The sequence below is a fragment of the Tachyglossus aculeatus genome, chromosome 19 (genome assembly GCF_015852505.1).
Source record: "Tachyglossus aculeatus isolate mTacAcu1 chromosome 19, mTacAcu1.pri, whole genome shotgun sequence".
Lineage (NCBI taxonomy): Eukaryota > Metazoa > Chordata > Mammalia > Monotremata > Tachyglossidae > Tachyglossus > Tachyglossus aculeatus.
The window spans coordinates 26,945,978-26,961,160 of record NC_052084.1 but is presented as its reverse complement, the minus strand read 5'-3'; the positions used below and the strand labels follow the sequence as shown (position 1 = coordinate 26,961,160).

The 15,183-nt window shown below is 46.0% G+C and overlaps 1 protein-coding gene across 1 annotated transcript in view; it reads left to right on the top strand.

The window, feature by feature from the left end:
* Positions 1–15,183, top strand: part of LOC119940578 (pleckstrin homology domain interacting protein) — a 105,502-nt gene that overhangs the window by 39,319 nt on the left and 51,000 nt on the right. Inside the window, 5 exon segments of the mRNA XM_038760744.1 lie at positions 403–503; positions 592–632; positions 2,280–2,378; positions 5,983–6,136; positions 6,467–6,601. Of these exon segments, the coding sequence (XP_038616672.1) occupies positions 403–503; positions 592–632; positions 2,280–2,378; positions 5,983–6,136; positions 6,467–6,601 (530 nt within the window).

Genomic DNA, 15,183 nt, shown 5'->3' with positions numbered 1-15,183 from the left:
TGGGTCTGCAGAGGAGATAGAAGGTCTCCAAAGATGTCACCAGGTCTTGAAAGGATTTGTCTTCTCTCAGGGAAACTGGTAAATCAGAGAACTTAGACGGCTAGTTTAGCCTGAATCGTATGTGCTTGGTGATGCTGAATACATTCGTTTTAGAGCAATTGGGCGTAACTAACAAGTCAACTTTCCAATAGCTAGCAAAACACAGTCTGTCACCTCACTCGGTTTCTCGTTCAGTTTGCTTTACGTATAAGTAAATATTCCTCAAGAAAACGGTTTTGAGTGTAAAAGAAGCTTCACTTTTGAATGTGTTGTATGGAGGAGGTTATTTGTCGGAATCTTTTTTTTGTTTTTAGCCTATGATCGTCTAAAATGTCAGCGTATTTCTGGCGCTCTCCTTTTTAGGTGGAATGTTTCTGGCCACAGGAAGTACCGATCACGTCATTAGGGTGTATTTCTTTGGATCGGGTCAGCCGGAAAAAATATCAGAGTTGGAGTTCCACGCGGTTAGTATTACTCTAAACGAATAACGTCATTTAATTAATATTGTTGGCGGTTTTGATTCATTTCGGATTTTTTTTTAAATTTACCTAGGACAAAGTCGACAGCATCCAGTTTTCCAATACTAGTAACAGGTAAGCAAATCATCTTTTATACGTTCCTCACGTTAGAACCAGGGCTCCTTTACCGAGTTAATCTCAGGTCCTCTGTCGTGCTCGGCAGGGACTCCATCACTAGCACCGTCTCCTTCCTGGTCCTCTGCCTTTTAACCTCTGCGTCGCTCAGTATATAGTACGTGCAGCTGCTCATATCTTAAAGAGGAGCAGCCTGGTCTAAGGGATAGAGCCCAGCCTTGGGAGTTAAAAGGACATGACTTCTGATCCCGGCTCTGCCCCTCGTCTGCTGTGCGACTTTGGGCAAGTCACTTCACTTCTCCGTTGCCTCAGTTCCCTCACCCGTAAAATGGGGATTAAGACTGTGAGCCCCATGTGGGACCAGGACTGCATCCAACCCAATTTGCCTGTTCACCCCAGCGCTTTGTACGGTGCCTGGTAGTGAACTCTGGGCTTGATCCCAGGTTTCTGCCACCTAGTAAGCGCTTAACAAATACCATTATTATTAGTACAAGGTAATCGGTTTGAACACAGTTCCCGCCTCACATGGGGCTCACAGCCTTAATCCCCATTTTACAGATGAGGGAACTGAGGCCCGGAGAAGTGAAGTGACTTGCCCACGGTCGCACAGCAGACAAGTGGCGGAGCTGGAATTAGAACCCAGATCCTTTTGACTCTATCCACCAAGGCATGCTGCTTTTCATGTTACGGGGTACTCTTCCTCCCCCAACTACATTACTGCTGAATAGCCACATACCCGCTATGTGGAGAGCTGAACTGGCATATGGGGAGGATAAATTGGCGTATGGGGAGTCTTTTAGACTGTGAGCCCACCTTTTAGACTGTGAGCCCACTGTTGGGTAGGGACTGTCTCTATATGTTGCCAGTTTGTACTTCCCAAGTGCTTAGTACAGTGCTCTGCACATAGTAAGCGCTCAATAAATACGATTGATGATGATGATGATAAGCAATGAAGCAAACCTTAGCCGATATGGCCAGCTGGGAAAGGGCAACCTTAGAGAGGCTGACAATCCCAAATGGGGAGGCCGTCTTGGAAATTGTTACGCTCTTTCAAAAGCTCCTGTTCTAGGACATAAATGAACGAGAAAGAAAATTGGTACCGGGCATTGGGTGGCCGATTTATTCAGTAGCATTTATCGATATGGCCGGCTGGGAAAGGGCAACCTTAGAGAGGCTGACAATCCCAAATGGGGAGGCCGTCTTGGAAATTGTTATGCTCTTTCAAAAGCTCCTGTTCTAGGACGTAAATGAACGAGAAACAAAATTAGTACCGGGCATTGGGTGGCCGATTTATTCAGTAGCATTCATCGAGCACTTAACTGTGTGCAAAGCACTGTACCAAGCGCAGAAGGAACCCCACTGCTAGGGACGGTCTTCTACATGGTTATAACGTGGAAGGGATCGGCCTCTGCTAAAAAGCACCCCGACAGTGTTATCTGCAAACCTACAGGACTGCTTGCTTGTCTCTGGAGAGCTCACCCCCTCTCCATATATAGGAGCACACAGATGCCCATGTTACCCGATAAATATAGTGGAGATTCATACAGATGCTCACGCGGTGCGTCAGAAAACACCAGAAAATTAGGAAACAGGTGAAATTTCCATCCGGAGTTCGTGGCGAGATGTTTCCCATTTCTCCCCTTCCAGGTTTGTAAGCGGAAGCCGGGATGGAACAGCCCGTATCTGGCAATTTAAACGGAGAGAGTGGAAGAGCATTTTATTAGATATGGCTACTCGCCCATCAGGGTAAGAGATCCCATTTCTGGTTATTCTTAATAAGAAGGATGATGATATTTGTGGAATTTGTTAAGCGCTCACTCGGCGCTAAGCGCCGGACAAAGCACGGGGTGGGAGGGGATAGCAGCGTGGCTCAGCGGAAGGAGCCCAGGCTTTAGAGTCTGAGGTCATGGGTTCTAATCCCAGCCCTGCCAATTGTCAGCTGTGTGACTTTGGGCAAGTCACTTCACTTCTGTGTGCCTCAGTTACCTCATCTGTAATATGGGGATTAAGACATTGAGCTCCCCGGGGGACAACCTGATCACCATGTAACCTCCCCAGCGCTTAGAACAGTGCTTTGCACACAGTAAGCGCTTAATAAATGCCATCATTATCATTATTATTATCTTCAGGTCTCACATGGGCCCCACAGTCTTAAGTAGGAGGGAGAGCAGGTCTTGAATAAGCATTTTGCGGAAGAGGGGACTGAGGTCCAGAGAACGGAAATGACACACCCAAGGTCACACAGCGGATAAGTAGCAGAGCCAGGATTAGAGCACAGGTCCTTTGACTCTCAGGCCCGGGATCTTTCCACTAGGCCACATTGCTTCCCAGATCATTGTTTCAAGTCATTGATCAAAGGAAGGGAATTGCATTATAAATTGGATTGGCTTTAATTTCCATATGGATGATCACTCTAGTGGAGCAACTGGGGGCGATAAAACAATTACGGAAAACACGGACATCTGCTAAATGTGTTTTGCCGTAAAATATGTGGAAGCAAACGTGCTGTGACTGCTTTTCATATTTCTAAGCTTAAAGATATTTGCTTTTCTAGACTGTAAGCCCGTTGTTGGGTAGGGACCGTCTCTAGATGTTGGTGACTTGTACTTCCCAAGCGCTTAGTACACTGCAGTGCACACAGTAAGCGCTCAATAAATATGATTGATTGAAAGAATTACCATCGTATTATCTCCCCAAGGAAAGGTGAGAGAGAGTCGCTCTTTTTCAAGCATGGAAACCTGTTTGTAATGGTGCATCTGGACAGATGGGATAAACACGTTAGCATCAAAAGATGTTGGTATCATCAATTATTCACTCTCTTCAGTATCATGACACCTTCACAATAGGCTCCCCCTCTGTACCAGTATTAGCTGTCTTTTGGATGTTTTAGATCCTCATGCGAAAGGTGCTACGCTAATTTGACGTAGCAAGCGCTTAATAAATGCCATCATCATTATTATTATTCACTAAGCTTGTTTCAAAGACACTGCGGGGCGGCATAGACTGATCAGTCAATCCATGGTATCTATTAAGTGCTTACTTTGTGCAGAGCATCACACTAAGGGAGAATGCAATTCAGTAGCATTGGTAGACAAGTACTCTGTCCACGAGGAGGTTCTGGTCTAGCTTAATTATGAAAATGGTGTAAACTCAAGCCATCTTCATCACAAACACGCCTTGATGATTGAAAAATGACCCGTCTTGGTGTCACTTCCTAATGAGCCAAAGTTCTACTAACTATTGCGTTGTACTTAATGTAGTGCTGTGCACACAGTAAGCATTCAGGAAATAGCAGCGAATGGTTGATTGGAGGAGCGCATCGTTCCGCAAGTGGGAATCCAAGTTTTAGTGATGGGGTCACTGAGGCACAGAGAAGTGAAGTGGCTTGCCCAAGGTCACACGGCCAGGATTCGAACCTGGGTCCTTCTGACTTCCCAGTCTGGGGCTCTGTCCACCGGGCCACACTGCTTCTCTTCCAGTCCTGCCTCTGCCCCGCATCTGTAATATGACCATGGGCAAACTACTTCGGTGTTGCACCCACATGCTTTGACACGCATGAAGTGCCTTAACGGGTTTGCATTTTGCCAAGGGGACTTAGGTCTGGAGCCCTGCAGGTTAAGTCTTTTAGTCTGGAGAAAGTCTCTTGAATTTTCTAGCTCCACCAGGGACTAGGAAGCACATACTGACTCACCTTGGGGTTTTACTGAGAGAGAAACAGCACCGTATCTTGGTTTTGGTCTCTCAAAAGTACCTGGTCTGATAGTTTTGATTATTTTCTGACATTCTCCATTCATCTCTAATTTTCTTATTTGAAATGGGGAAATACATGCGCAGGCAACGGTAAGCTCTCTTTCCTTCTTTCTTCATTCATTGTCATATTTATTGAATGCTTACTGTGTGCCGAGCACTGTTCTTCATCTTTCGTGGCCTTTCAGGGCCTTTCCAAGCCAATCCATCATCTCCTTATGAGGCTACTAAGAAAATAATTTTCTGTTACAGTACCTTTTTTTTTTCCTTTTCAAGCATTAAGATGTTTGGTTTTCTTTCTGCAGTAACCAGTTACATTTTTGTCAAAGAGGGAACCTTAATTTTAAAGCACCAGGTCTCCCCACTCCCGTAAATGAGCCCGTTTCTCTTGGTCTTGTTCCGGCTGTAATTTTTCAACTTGTCTGCTTCTCTCTCTCACTAGTTTCTAGTGGGAAGCAACCGTGTCCCACAAATGCCTGAAACTGCACCCTGCACACTGAAGGTGCCTAATAAATACCGATAACTATCTCTTCTCTTCCTTAATCGCTTCCTGACTTTATGGCCTAAAAGCAGTTAAAATGGAGGGAAGTGGAATAAATGGATTCATTTCAAAGAATGAATGATTTCTCTGGCATTAAAGGAAGCTGAGGAATGACTCTTCCCCTGGAGCTATTGCTCTGTTTTCATTGTTCCCCACTCACTTCTGTCCCCTTTCTTCATTATTCATTCAGTAACCATGTAGGCTGAGCACCTATTACATGCAGGAACGGTAAAAGGAAGTAAAAGATGTAAAAGATGAAATCCGCATCCTCAAGCGTACTGTAGAATGGGGGAGAAAGGTAGAAAGTGGCAAATATGCAGGAGTTAAGAGAGTAGGGACACATAATAAGCACAAGTGAGTGAATAAAACAATACCAGAGTTACTTCCCTAGTTGCCCCCACTTCTTTGCCTGCTTCTCTCAACTCAAACATGGGGATGGGTCTCAGCTCATATAAGAATTAGGTCTGGCAGTAAGGGGACTAGGATGTGAAAGAGGAGAAGCAGAAAGGGAGGAGGAAAGGAGGGGAGAAGGAAGAAAAAGTTAATAAGGCCCTGGGATCTGCGTGTCTCATTTGGGGTGGGGGTTTTTTGTTGTTCAGGAGAAATTTTGGAGGAGGGGAATGATGTAGCGGTTCTCTGACTGGAGGTTGTTTTTGTGGATTGGGCAGTAAATCTGTGGGTTGTATAACCCGTGTATTGAAGACCAAGTTCATTGCAGCAAGGATCATCTGCCGCTGGGAATTCTGCCGCTCGGATGATCTTTCTTCGTGTTGACTGCTAGTATTTTTTTTCCTGTGATTTAAAGAGGGCCATGTGTAGCCGGAAGACTTCTGGCATGCAGAAATTAAGAAACTGTGTCTGGGCTTGTCCGGGACAAAGCCAGGGCAAGTTTTCTTGGTCTTAGGCCAAGCGCCTTCACAACTGCCCTTGATCATTTACCAAAAATTCAAATCCTATTATAGTGATTGTCTCCTTTGGTAAAGGATCAAGTGCAGCAGAGAGGCGTGCCGGATTTTTCCAACGCGCGATCCTTTTTCAAACCACTGTTTTCCTTATTTCCAGACAAACCCTGCAAGGAGTAGAAGACAAAATCACGAAGCTAAAAGTAACTATGGTTGCATGGGACCGTCATGACAACACTGTTATAACTGCAGTTAATAACATGACTCTGAAAGTGTGGAATTCTTACACTGGCCAGCTTATTCATATCCTCATGGTAAGAAGATCCCCAGTTTCCAGATGTGAGGGAAAAAATACACACCCAGTGGGCTGTTGTGGTTGTCAGCTTTCCGCAATGAACAAAGGCTTTTTTGGGTTTGTTTTTTTTAAAAGGAACCTTCCATCTTGTCTCAGATCCCCTTTTCCCTACCCATTTAAACTTGGATCTCAATTCCAAGCCAATGGTCGATTGGAAAAAAAACCCATTACTGATTCAGGTCAGGGACTGTAGCGCGGCGTTCGATGACAGCAGTTGCGTTTACGTTCTGCACGTAGTCCCTTCAGTTTATGAAATTTTTTTTTAAAAATCGAAAACAACGTATTTCAGGGCCACGAAGATGAAGTGTTTGTTCTGGAGCCCCACCCGTTCGATCCCCGAGTTCTCTTTTCCGCCGGCCACGATGGAAACGTCATCGTGTGGGACCTTGCAAGAGGAATGAAAATCCGCTCTTATTTCAACATGGTAATTATCATCTCTCTGTGTGCCGTGTGTGCGTTTACCAATTTCAGAACTTCCCGCCCGGTCTAGGTGCCAGCGTCCAGGTTGGCAAATCCGCCGGCAGTTTCAAACGCTCCATAGTCATCACACGACTTATTTGTTTGCACTTTCAGACTCGCCACCCAATAGATTTTCTTGATTATTTCTGTCTATTATTTCTGCCTGTGTGCTTTTGCCTTTTCCATGCCTCTGAAGAGCGATAAACATCTACTTTGATACGGCTGTGTAATAACATTTTACGCTTACCCCCGTGACGGGGGGAAAAAGGAGTCAGGCCAAAGCAGTTGGCTCAACCCCCAGTGACCGTTCATTGTAGACACCTGTGAGTGACTTCACGGGCAGAGAGGAGTCGGTGAATTACGACACGACCGAAGGGAAAAAGCCGCTCTTTGATACAGGGAAAGCTCGTGTGAGTGAGAAGAAGAAAGCTAATTAAGAGTGGCCAGTCAAGCATAGACAGGACATTAAAGGCGAGCAAAAAGGAATCTGAGAGGCACCTCCAAAGGTGTGCCAGAGCTGCTAATAGAAGGTTTTCCCCCTAAACCGGGTGGGGAATCGGGGTGACCATTGACAGCGCTGGATGGGAAGGTTCACTTGGGGGTGAAATCGAGAGAGCGGAGAAGCTCAGCCAGCTTAGGCTGGTCCTGACTGAGGAAGATGGTAGAGAGTCCAGTGCCCAGATAGCCTTTTCTCAAAGAGAATCAATCAATCAATCGTATTTATTGAGCGCTTACTGTGTGCAGAACACTGTACTAAGCGCTTGGGAAGTACAAGCTGGCAACATATAGAGACAGTCCCTACCCGACAGCGGGCTCACAGTCTAGAAGGGGAAGACAGAGAACAAAAACCAAACATACTAATTAAGAGAAGCCACTGGGATTGGGTCCAAAGCTGGTGAACCCCAGTAGGATGTTGCGGTTCACTCCCAAGCGCTTAGTGCAGTGCTCTGCACACAGTAAGTGCTCAAAAAATACTATCGATTGATTGACTGATTTGGTCATTCAGCTGTATTTATTCAGTCACTTATTGAGCGCTTACTGTGGGCAAAGCACTGTACTAAGCGCTTGGAAAGCACAATTCAGCAGCAGAGACAATCCCTGCCCACAGCGGGCTCACAACTTGTCATAGTCGACAAGTTACCCTTTTTTTTAAAAAAAAAATGGATGTTGTTGAGCACCTAATGTCTGCCAGGCATTGTACTAAACTCTGGGATGGGTACAATCTAATCAGGTTACACACAAACTCTGTCCCACATGGGGCCATTTTACACACGAGGGAAGCTTTACAGAGAGCGGAAGCGACTTGCCCCAGGTCACACAGCAGAAAAGCGGTGCAGCTGAGATTGGAACCCAGGACTTTCTGATTCCCAGGCCCGGGCTGTCGCCACTAAGGCCTCTCCGCTTCCCTAACTGGATGACTTCCGTGAACCAGCTGGGATTTGTCAGGGAACCCGGCTGCGTCGTTGCAGTTCTCTGGGAAGGGTTGAACTAATTCTTTCCAACCGCCGCTGAGCTGGAAGACGGGGCTCACTATCGAAACCCCATCTTAAAGATGAGATCGGGAGAACTTTAGCCCCCCGTCTCTTCCCGACAGATTGGAAGAAAACCTAATTCAGAAGGCTCAGCAGGCACTTAGACCCATACAGACAGTTGGAAGGGAAGAACATGGCTTCTGTAAGGAGAAATCACGCCCTCTATTCCACTGGTGTTATTTAAAACAGGAAGCAGTTGGATAGAGAGGGACTCTGGTAAGATTCCAGAGCAGAGACCTCTCTTTTTTTTTTTTCTTCTAAAAGAAATGGAGTAATTGTGGATTAGAGGGAGAGTGTTTTCTTGGATAGAAAATCGGCAGAGAGAGGAAACGGAAATGTCCCCGTTTCTCAGGGTGGGGAAGTATCGAGAACGAAACCTCACCGAGGGGAGGTTGGTTGGTTGGCGCTGCTTAATGGAATCAAATGATCTGGAAGGAGGCGGAAATGAGGATCATTTGTGTATGCACCAGGTTCTGGGTGGTGAAATGCTGAAATCCTGGAATTACTATTGACCCTTCACATTATTGGTTAACCAGGTGGTGGCCGATGGTGATTATGGTATTTGTTCATTCGTTCAATCATATTTATTGACACTTACTGCGTGCAGAGCACTGTACTAAGCCCTTAGCGCTGCACTAAGCGCTTAGCACTGTATGCACTCACTATGTGTCAAGTGCAGTTCTAAGTGTCAGAGGAGACACAAGTTAATCAGGTTGGACACAGTGCCGCTCCCACGTGGGGCTGACAGTCTAAGGAGGAGAGATACTGGAGTTCCCATAATAATAATAATGATGATGGCATTTATTAAGCGCTTACTATGTGCAAAGCACTGTTCTAAGCGCTGGGGAGGTTACAAGGTGATCAGGTTGCCCCACGGGGGGCTCACAGTCTCAATCCCCGTTTTACAGATGAGGTAACTGAGGCTCCGAGAAGTGAAGTGACTTGCCCAGAGTCACCCAGCCGACAAGTGGTGGAGCCGGGATTTGAACCCCTGACCTCTGACTCCAAAGCCCGGGCTCTTTCCACTGAGCCGTGCCCAGAAGACAAGCGACTTGCCCAAGGTCACACATTAGGCAAGTGGCAGGATTAGAGCCCCAGACTCTGACTCCTTTCCCCAGGGCCATGCTGCTGCTTGCTGATTTAATATCATCAGCAAGGTTAGAGAAAGCACAGTGCGGTCCTCACAGAAACCCATGGGATGCCCATTGCTGGAACACCGCCCGGTAAAGTGGGGGCATTGTAGGACTGGAGAAGTTACGGAGAAGGACCATTCCTTCATTCAGTCGTATTTATTGAGCGCTTACTGTGTGCAGAGCATTGTATAGAGTGATTGGGAAAGTACAATCCAACAATCAACAGACACACGTACCCTGCCCAAAACGGGCTTACAGTCTAAAGGACAGAACCGTCAGAGAGGTGGGATCAACTCAAATCAATCAGTGGAATATATTGAGTGCTTTCTGTGTGCAGGGCACTGTACTAAGCGCTTGGGAGACTTCAGTGCAATAGAGTTGGAATTCAGGCTCCCCTTTCATATGGAGCTTTTGGCGGCTGAGGGGTTGGGAACTCATCATCATCAATCGTATTTATTGAGCGCTTACTGTGTGCAGAGCACTGTACTAAGCGCTTGGGAAGTACAAGTCGGCAACATATAGAGACAGTCCCTACCCAACAGTGGGCTCACAGTCTAAAAGGGGGAGACAGAGAACAAAACCAAACATACTAACAAAATAAAATAAATAGAATAGTTATGTACAAGTAAAATAAATAAATAAATAGAGTAACAAATATGTACAAACATATATACACATATACAGGGGGACGAGGGGGAGAGGAAGGAAGGGGCTCAGTCTGGGAAGGCCTGGGAAGGAACTCCTGAAGAAGGATTCGCAATCTTCAGTCTAGAAAGGTGGAGGCTTAGAGGGCACTGAAGTCTGCAAGGTCGTTAGAATAATAATGAAAGTGCTTATTATGTGTCAAGCAACTTTCTAAGCGCAGGGATAGATAACAGGCTAATCAGGTTGGAGACGTCCCTGTCCCACGTGGGGCTCACAGTCTCAATTCCCATTTTACAGATGAGGTAACCGAGGCCCGGAGCAGTGAAGTGACTTGCCCAAGGGTGCACACAGCAGACCAGCGGTGGAGTCGGGATTAGAACCTAGGTCCTTCTTTCTCCCAGGCCAGTGTCCTGCTCACTGAGCCATGGTTATGAGGAGTGGCAACGGGGCAAACTGTAGTTAACGTTCAAACCCCTGAATAACGGCACCTAGGGGCATCGATTGCGGTTTGAGGATGGTAGGTTCAAAACAAAAGAAAACTCTCTTAGCCCGTGGAAGGGACAGATTTGGAAACAGTTACCCCAGGATGGGGTACAGGTTAAAAAGAACATAAGCGCAAGAGGATTTTAAATGAATTTATGAGCAAACAATCCATAGTGGTTTAGGCGTGAAAAGCTGAAGTTATCTCCCTAACCAGAAGGATGAATGTCAAAGATTTATATTAATAAATGATAATTGTGGTATTAGTGAAGCGCTTATCGTGCACCAAGCACTATACTCAACACTGGGGTAGATGTAAGATAATCAGTTCAGACGGTTCATGTCCCATTGAGGCTCACAGTCTGAGCAGGAGGGGGATTAGATATTGAAACCCCATTTTACAGTTGAGGAGGAAACTGAGGCACAGAGAAAAACTGTTCCGAGCACGGGGATGGATTCAAGATAACTGAATTGGACACAGTCCCTGTCCCACACTGGGCCCACTGTCCTTAATCCCCATTTTATAGATGAGGTCACTGAGACCCTTAGAAGTGAAGTGACTTGCCCAAGCCGACAAGTGGTGGAAACAGACGTAGAACCCAGATTATCTGACTTGCAGGCCTGGGTTCTTTCCCCTAGGCCACATTGCTTCTCACCAGTGTTTGAGAAATAATTCTGGGCCGGGTGACCCACTGATCTGATCCACTGACAGCATATTGTACATTTTATGAAGAATACTAATAAAACGATCGTCAAAGTGTCAAGGGCGCAAGTTATTTCTTCATGATATTATACTATTCTGCAAAATCTCTTCTTGTAGCCCCTTCATTCCAAAACAATTTTAACAGAACATTGAGTTTTAAATTCCCCTTCACTTTTCTAGTTGTGAACTTAAGGAAAATGAAATGTCTCAGTAGTCTCCAGGAAAAACCAGAGCCCTAGTTTCTAGTCATGAAGTAATATGTATTAACTTCTAGATTAGGTTTTCCCATGAGATTTTTACCTTTAATATTGTGTGCTTTCTGTTACTTGCTCATCCAGATGACACACAGCAATTTTAGCTAAATATTAAACTCGGACGGTTTGCATCCATACGTGGAGTTTCAAGCTTTCATTCTCAGACTTAACATCCCTCCAAAAAGTCGTCTTCTCTTAAAAATGTACTGCTCCTGAACGTTTATACAAGATTTTGAGGTCCAGCCACTGTTTTAATTCAATTGTGATGCCCGATTTCTCCCAGCAAAGAAAATGAGGAGGTCCATTTGGCTTTCATTGTTCATAGGCATCAGCGGAGTTGTTTAATTCATTAGCTCAAATTAACAGAGAACAATCTGGAAATTGCATTCCCTGAAGTATATTTTCAGATTCCCACTTGCAAAAATCAAATGGATCTTAAGTACAACAGTAGTACAGAATGACTGTGGGAAAGCTCCTGTAGAATATTGGCCCACAGAGGTACAGGGAGTGAGAATATTTCTGGGAGAGTACAATATAACGGACACATTCCCTGCGCACAATGAGCTTACAGTCTAGGGGGGGAGATGGATATTACTACAAATAAATAAAATTACAAATATGGACAGAAGGGTTGTGGGGCTGCAGGGGGAATGAATAAAGGGAGCAAGTCAGGGTGACGCAGAAGGGAGGGGGATAAGGGGAAAGGAGGGCTTAGGGAAGACTTCTTGGAGGAGATGTGCCTTCAGTAGTAATGCTTTGAAGGTGGGGAGAGTAATTGTCCATCAGATATGAGGAGGGAGGGTGTTTCAGGCCAGAGGCAGGACGTGTGTGAGGTAGATGAGATGGTGATACAGTGAGAAGGTTGGTATTTAGAGGAGTGAAGTGTGCAGGCTGGGTTGTAATAGGAGAATAGCTAGGTGAGGTAGGAAGGGGGAAGGTGATTGCTTTAAAGCCGACGGTAAACACTTTTTGTTTGATGGGGAGGCGGACGGGCAACCACTGGAGGTTCTTGAGGAGTGGGAGAAAGCCGAACATTTTTGTAGAAAAACGATCCAAGTCGCAGAGTGAAATAAGGACTGGAGTGGGGAGAGGCAGGAGGCTGGGAGGTCAGCAAGGAGGCTGATAATCAAGGCAGGATAGGAGAAGTGCTTGGATTTTTACATGGTACCAGTTGGGATGGAGAGGAAAGGGAGGATTTTTAACAGTGTCGCGAAGATGAAACTGACAGGATTTAGTGGTGGATCGAATATGTGGGTTGAAGGAGGGAAGGGAGCCAAGGATAATGCCACGGTTGAGGGCTTGTGAGACAGGAAGGATGGTGGTGCCGTCTACAGGGAGGGGAAAGTCAGCGTGTCTTCCCACTGAGATGTACAGTACAGTGGCTGAGTGAGTTGGCAGGGGTGTAGCTCATTGCAAAGTGCAGATGGAGGAGGCTTTTTACATGCAAGACGCATCTCTATATGAGTAACGATGATGATGATTTATGGCTAGGACTGTAACATTGTGCTGACGCTGGGCTTATGCTCCGTGAAGCAGCCGGTAGGTCACCTTGGTAGCCACGGCACTCTTCACCCATGAGGATTAGTTCATTTAACCAAAAAACAGACACTTAAGCCCTTACCAAGTGTCAAGCACCATCCTAAGCTCTGGGGTAGATACAAATTACTTAGGTCAGACACACAGAGTTCACTGTCCGACAAGGAGGGAGAACAGGCATTGAGTCCCCATTTTCAGGTGAGGAAACTGAGGCACAGAGAAGTGAAGTGACTAGGCCAAGGTCCCACAGCAGGCAAGTGGCGGAGCTGGGATTAGAACCCAGGTCCTCTGCCTCCCAGTTCCGTAGTTGAGTCTCTAGGCCAGATTGCTTCTGCTTCGTGGGGATCGGAAAGGGTAACCACTGGAGGTTTTTCGGAGGAGGGAGAGAGGTGCATGTCGAACAATGTTTTTAGAAAAATGATCCCTGCTGCAGAGTGAAGGAAGAGTCTGGAGACAAAGAGAAGACTGATCCGTGGGGCTAGCTGAGACCGCAAACACCCAGATTTGGCTGGTCGCTGTTTTGGACGGAGGGGAGGAGGGGGATCGGGGAAGAAGGGAGTCTCGTTGTGGGCCGGGAACGTATCCACCGACTCTCTCGTAGTGTGCTCTCCCAGGCGCTTAGTACAGTGCCCTGCACACGGTAAGCACTCAATAAATAGCATTGATTGACCGACTCAGTGTGAGCAAAGAGGCAAGGGTAATGTCAGAGTAGTGGCCTTCTGGGGCCAGGGGAGGCTGATGGTGGCGATACCTCTAACGGAGAAGTGTGATGGAGAAGCGGATTCGGCAGGGGAGATGAGTTCATTTTTAGCGATGATTTAGCCGAAGTCTGTCTTCCACTTTGCTCCACAATCCCTGGACCTTGTCCGCTATTACCGTCCAACCCCCAAGAACGTTGGTTTCGTATTAGCCATACTTTGGAGCTGTAAGCTTGTTATGCAAAGGGAACGTGTCTACTAATTCTCTTGTATTGGACTCTCTCAAGCGCTTACTACAGTGCTCTATAAATAACGATTGATCCGCGGGAGAGATGGATAAGGGAGACCAAGTCAAGACTGAGTCCTTATTCGCAGTGCATCTCAGTCTTTCATAATGAAGAATATTTTAAATGAGAAAAGTACATGGCCCTGTTTATGTTGTGCTTTGCATTTTATCCAGTGACTGCTTTCCTATTAGCTATTTTCTTGATTGTATCCAGTGCGTTTTGCGGGATCATTAATTTTTTTCCTTAAAGATGATACTATCACGATTATAAAGAAGCTTCCCATTTTTCCTGTTTTATCTCTGGAAGCCCATCCATCAGTCAAGTTGGTCAATACATTCCCTGCCCACAACGAGTTTAAAGTCTAGAGGGGGAGATAATGCTTAATGCACATATATAAATGTAAATAGAAAAATCACGGGTATGTACGTAAGTGCAGTGGGGCTGGGAGTGGGGGATGAATAAAGGGAGAAGTCAGGGTGATGCAGAAGGGAGTGGGAGAAGAGGAAAGAAAGGCTTAGTCAGGAAAAGCCTCTTGGAAGAGGTGCCTTCAATAAGGCTTCGAAGGCGGGGAGTGTAATTGTCTGTCGGATTTGAGGAGGGAGGGTGTCCAGGCCAGAGACAGGACGTGAGCGAGAGGTTGGTGGCGAGATAGATGAGATTGAGGCCCAGTGAGAAAGTTAGCATTAGAGGAGCCAAGTGTGTGGGCTGGGCTGTAGAAGGAGAGTAGCGAGGTGAGGTAGAAGGGGGCGAGGGGATTGACTGACTGCTTTAAAGCTAATAATAAGGAGTTTTTGTTTGCTGCGGAGGTGGATGGGCAACGCTGGTGCTTCTTGTGGAGTGAGGAAACATGGCCTGAACATTTTTATAGAAAAATGATCTGGGTAGCAGAGCGAAGTATGCAACGTGTTTTGGTTAGAAGGCCTACAGAAAGTTACCGGATATTCTCAATCAATCAATCAATCGATCGTATTTATTGAGCGCTTATTGTGTGCAGAGCACTGTACTAAGCGCTTGGGAAGTCCAAGTTGGCAACATATAGAGACAGTCCCTACCCAACAGTGGGCTCCCAGTCTAGAAGGGGGAGACAGAGAACAGAACCAAACATACTAACAAAATAAAATAAATAGAATAGATATGTACAAGTAAGATAAATAAATCATGTGCTTACTTTGCACGTAGTAAGTGCTTAACAGATGCCATAATTATGATTATTATCACTGTTATTATTTCGATAGCTGGAATTGGAACCCATGACCACTGACTCCCAGGCCCGGGCTCT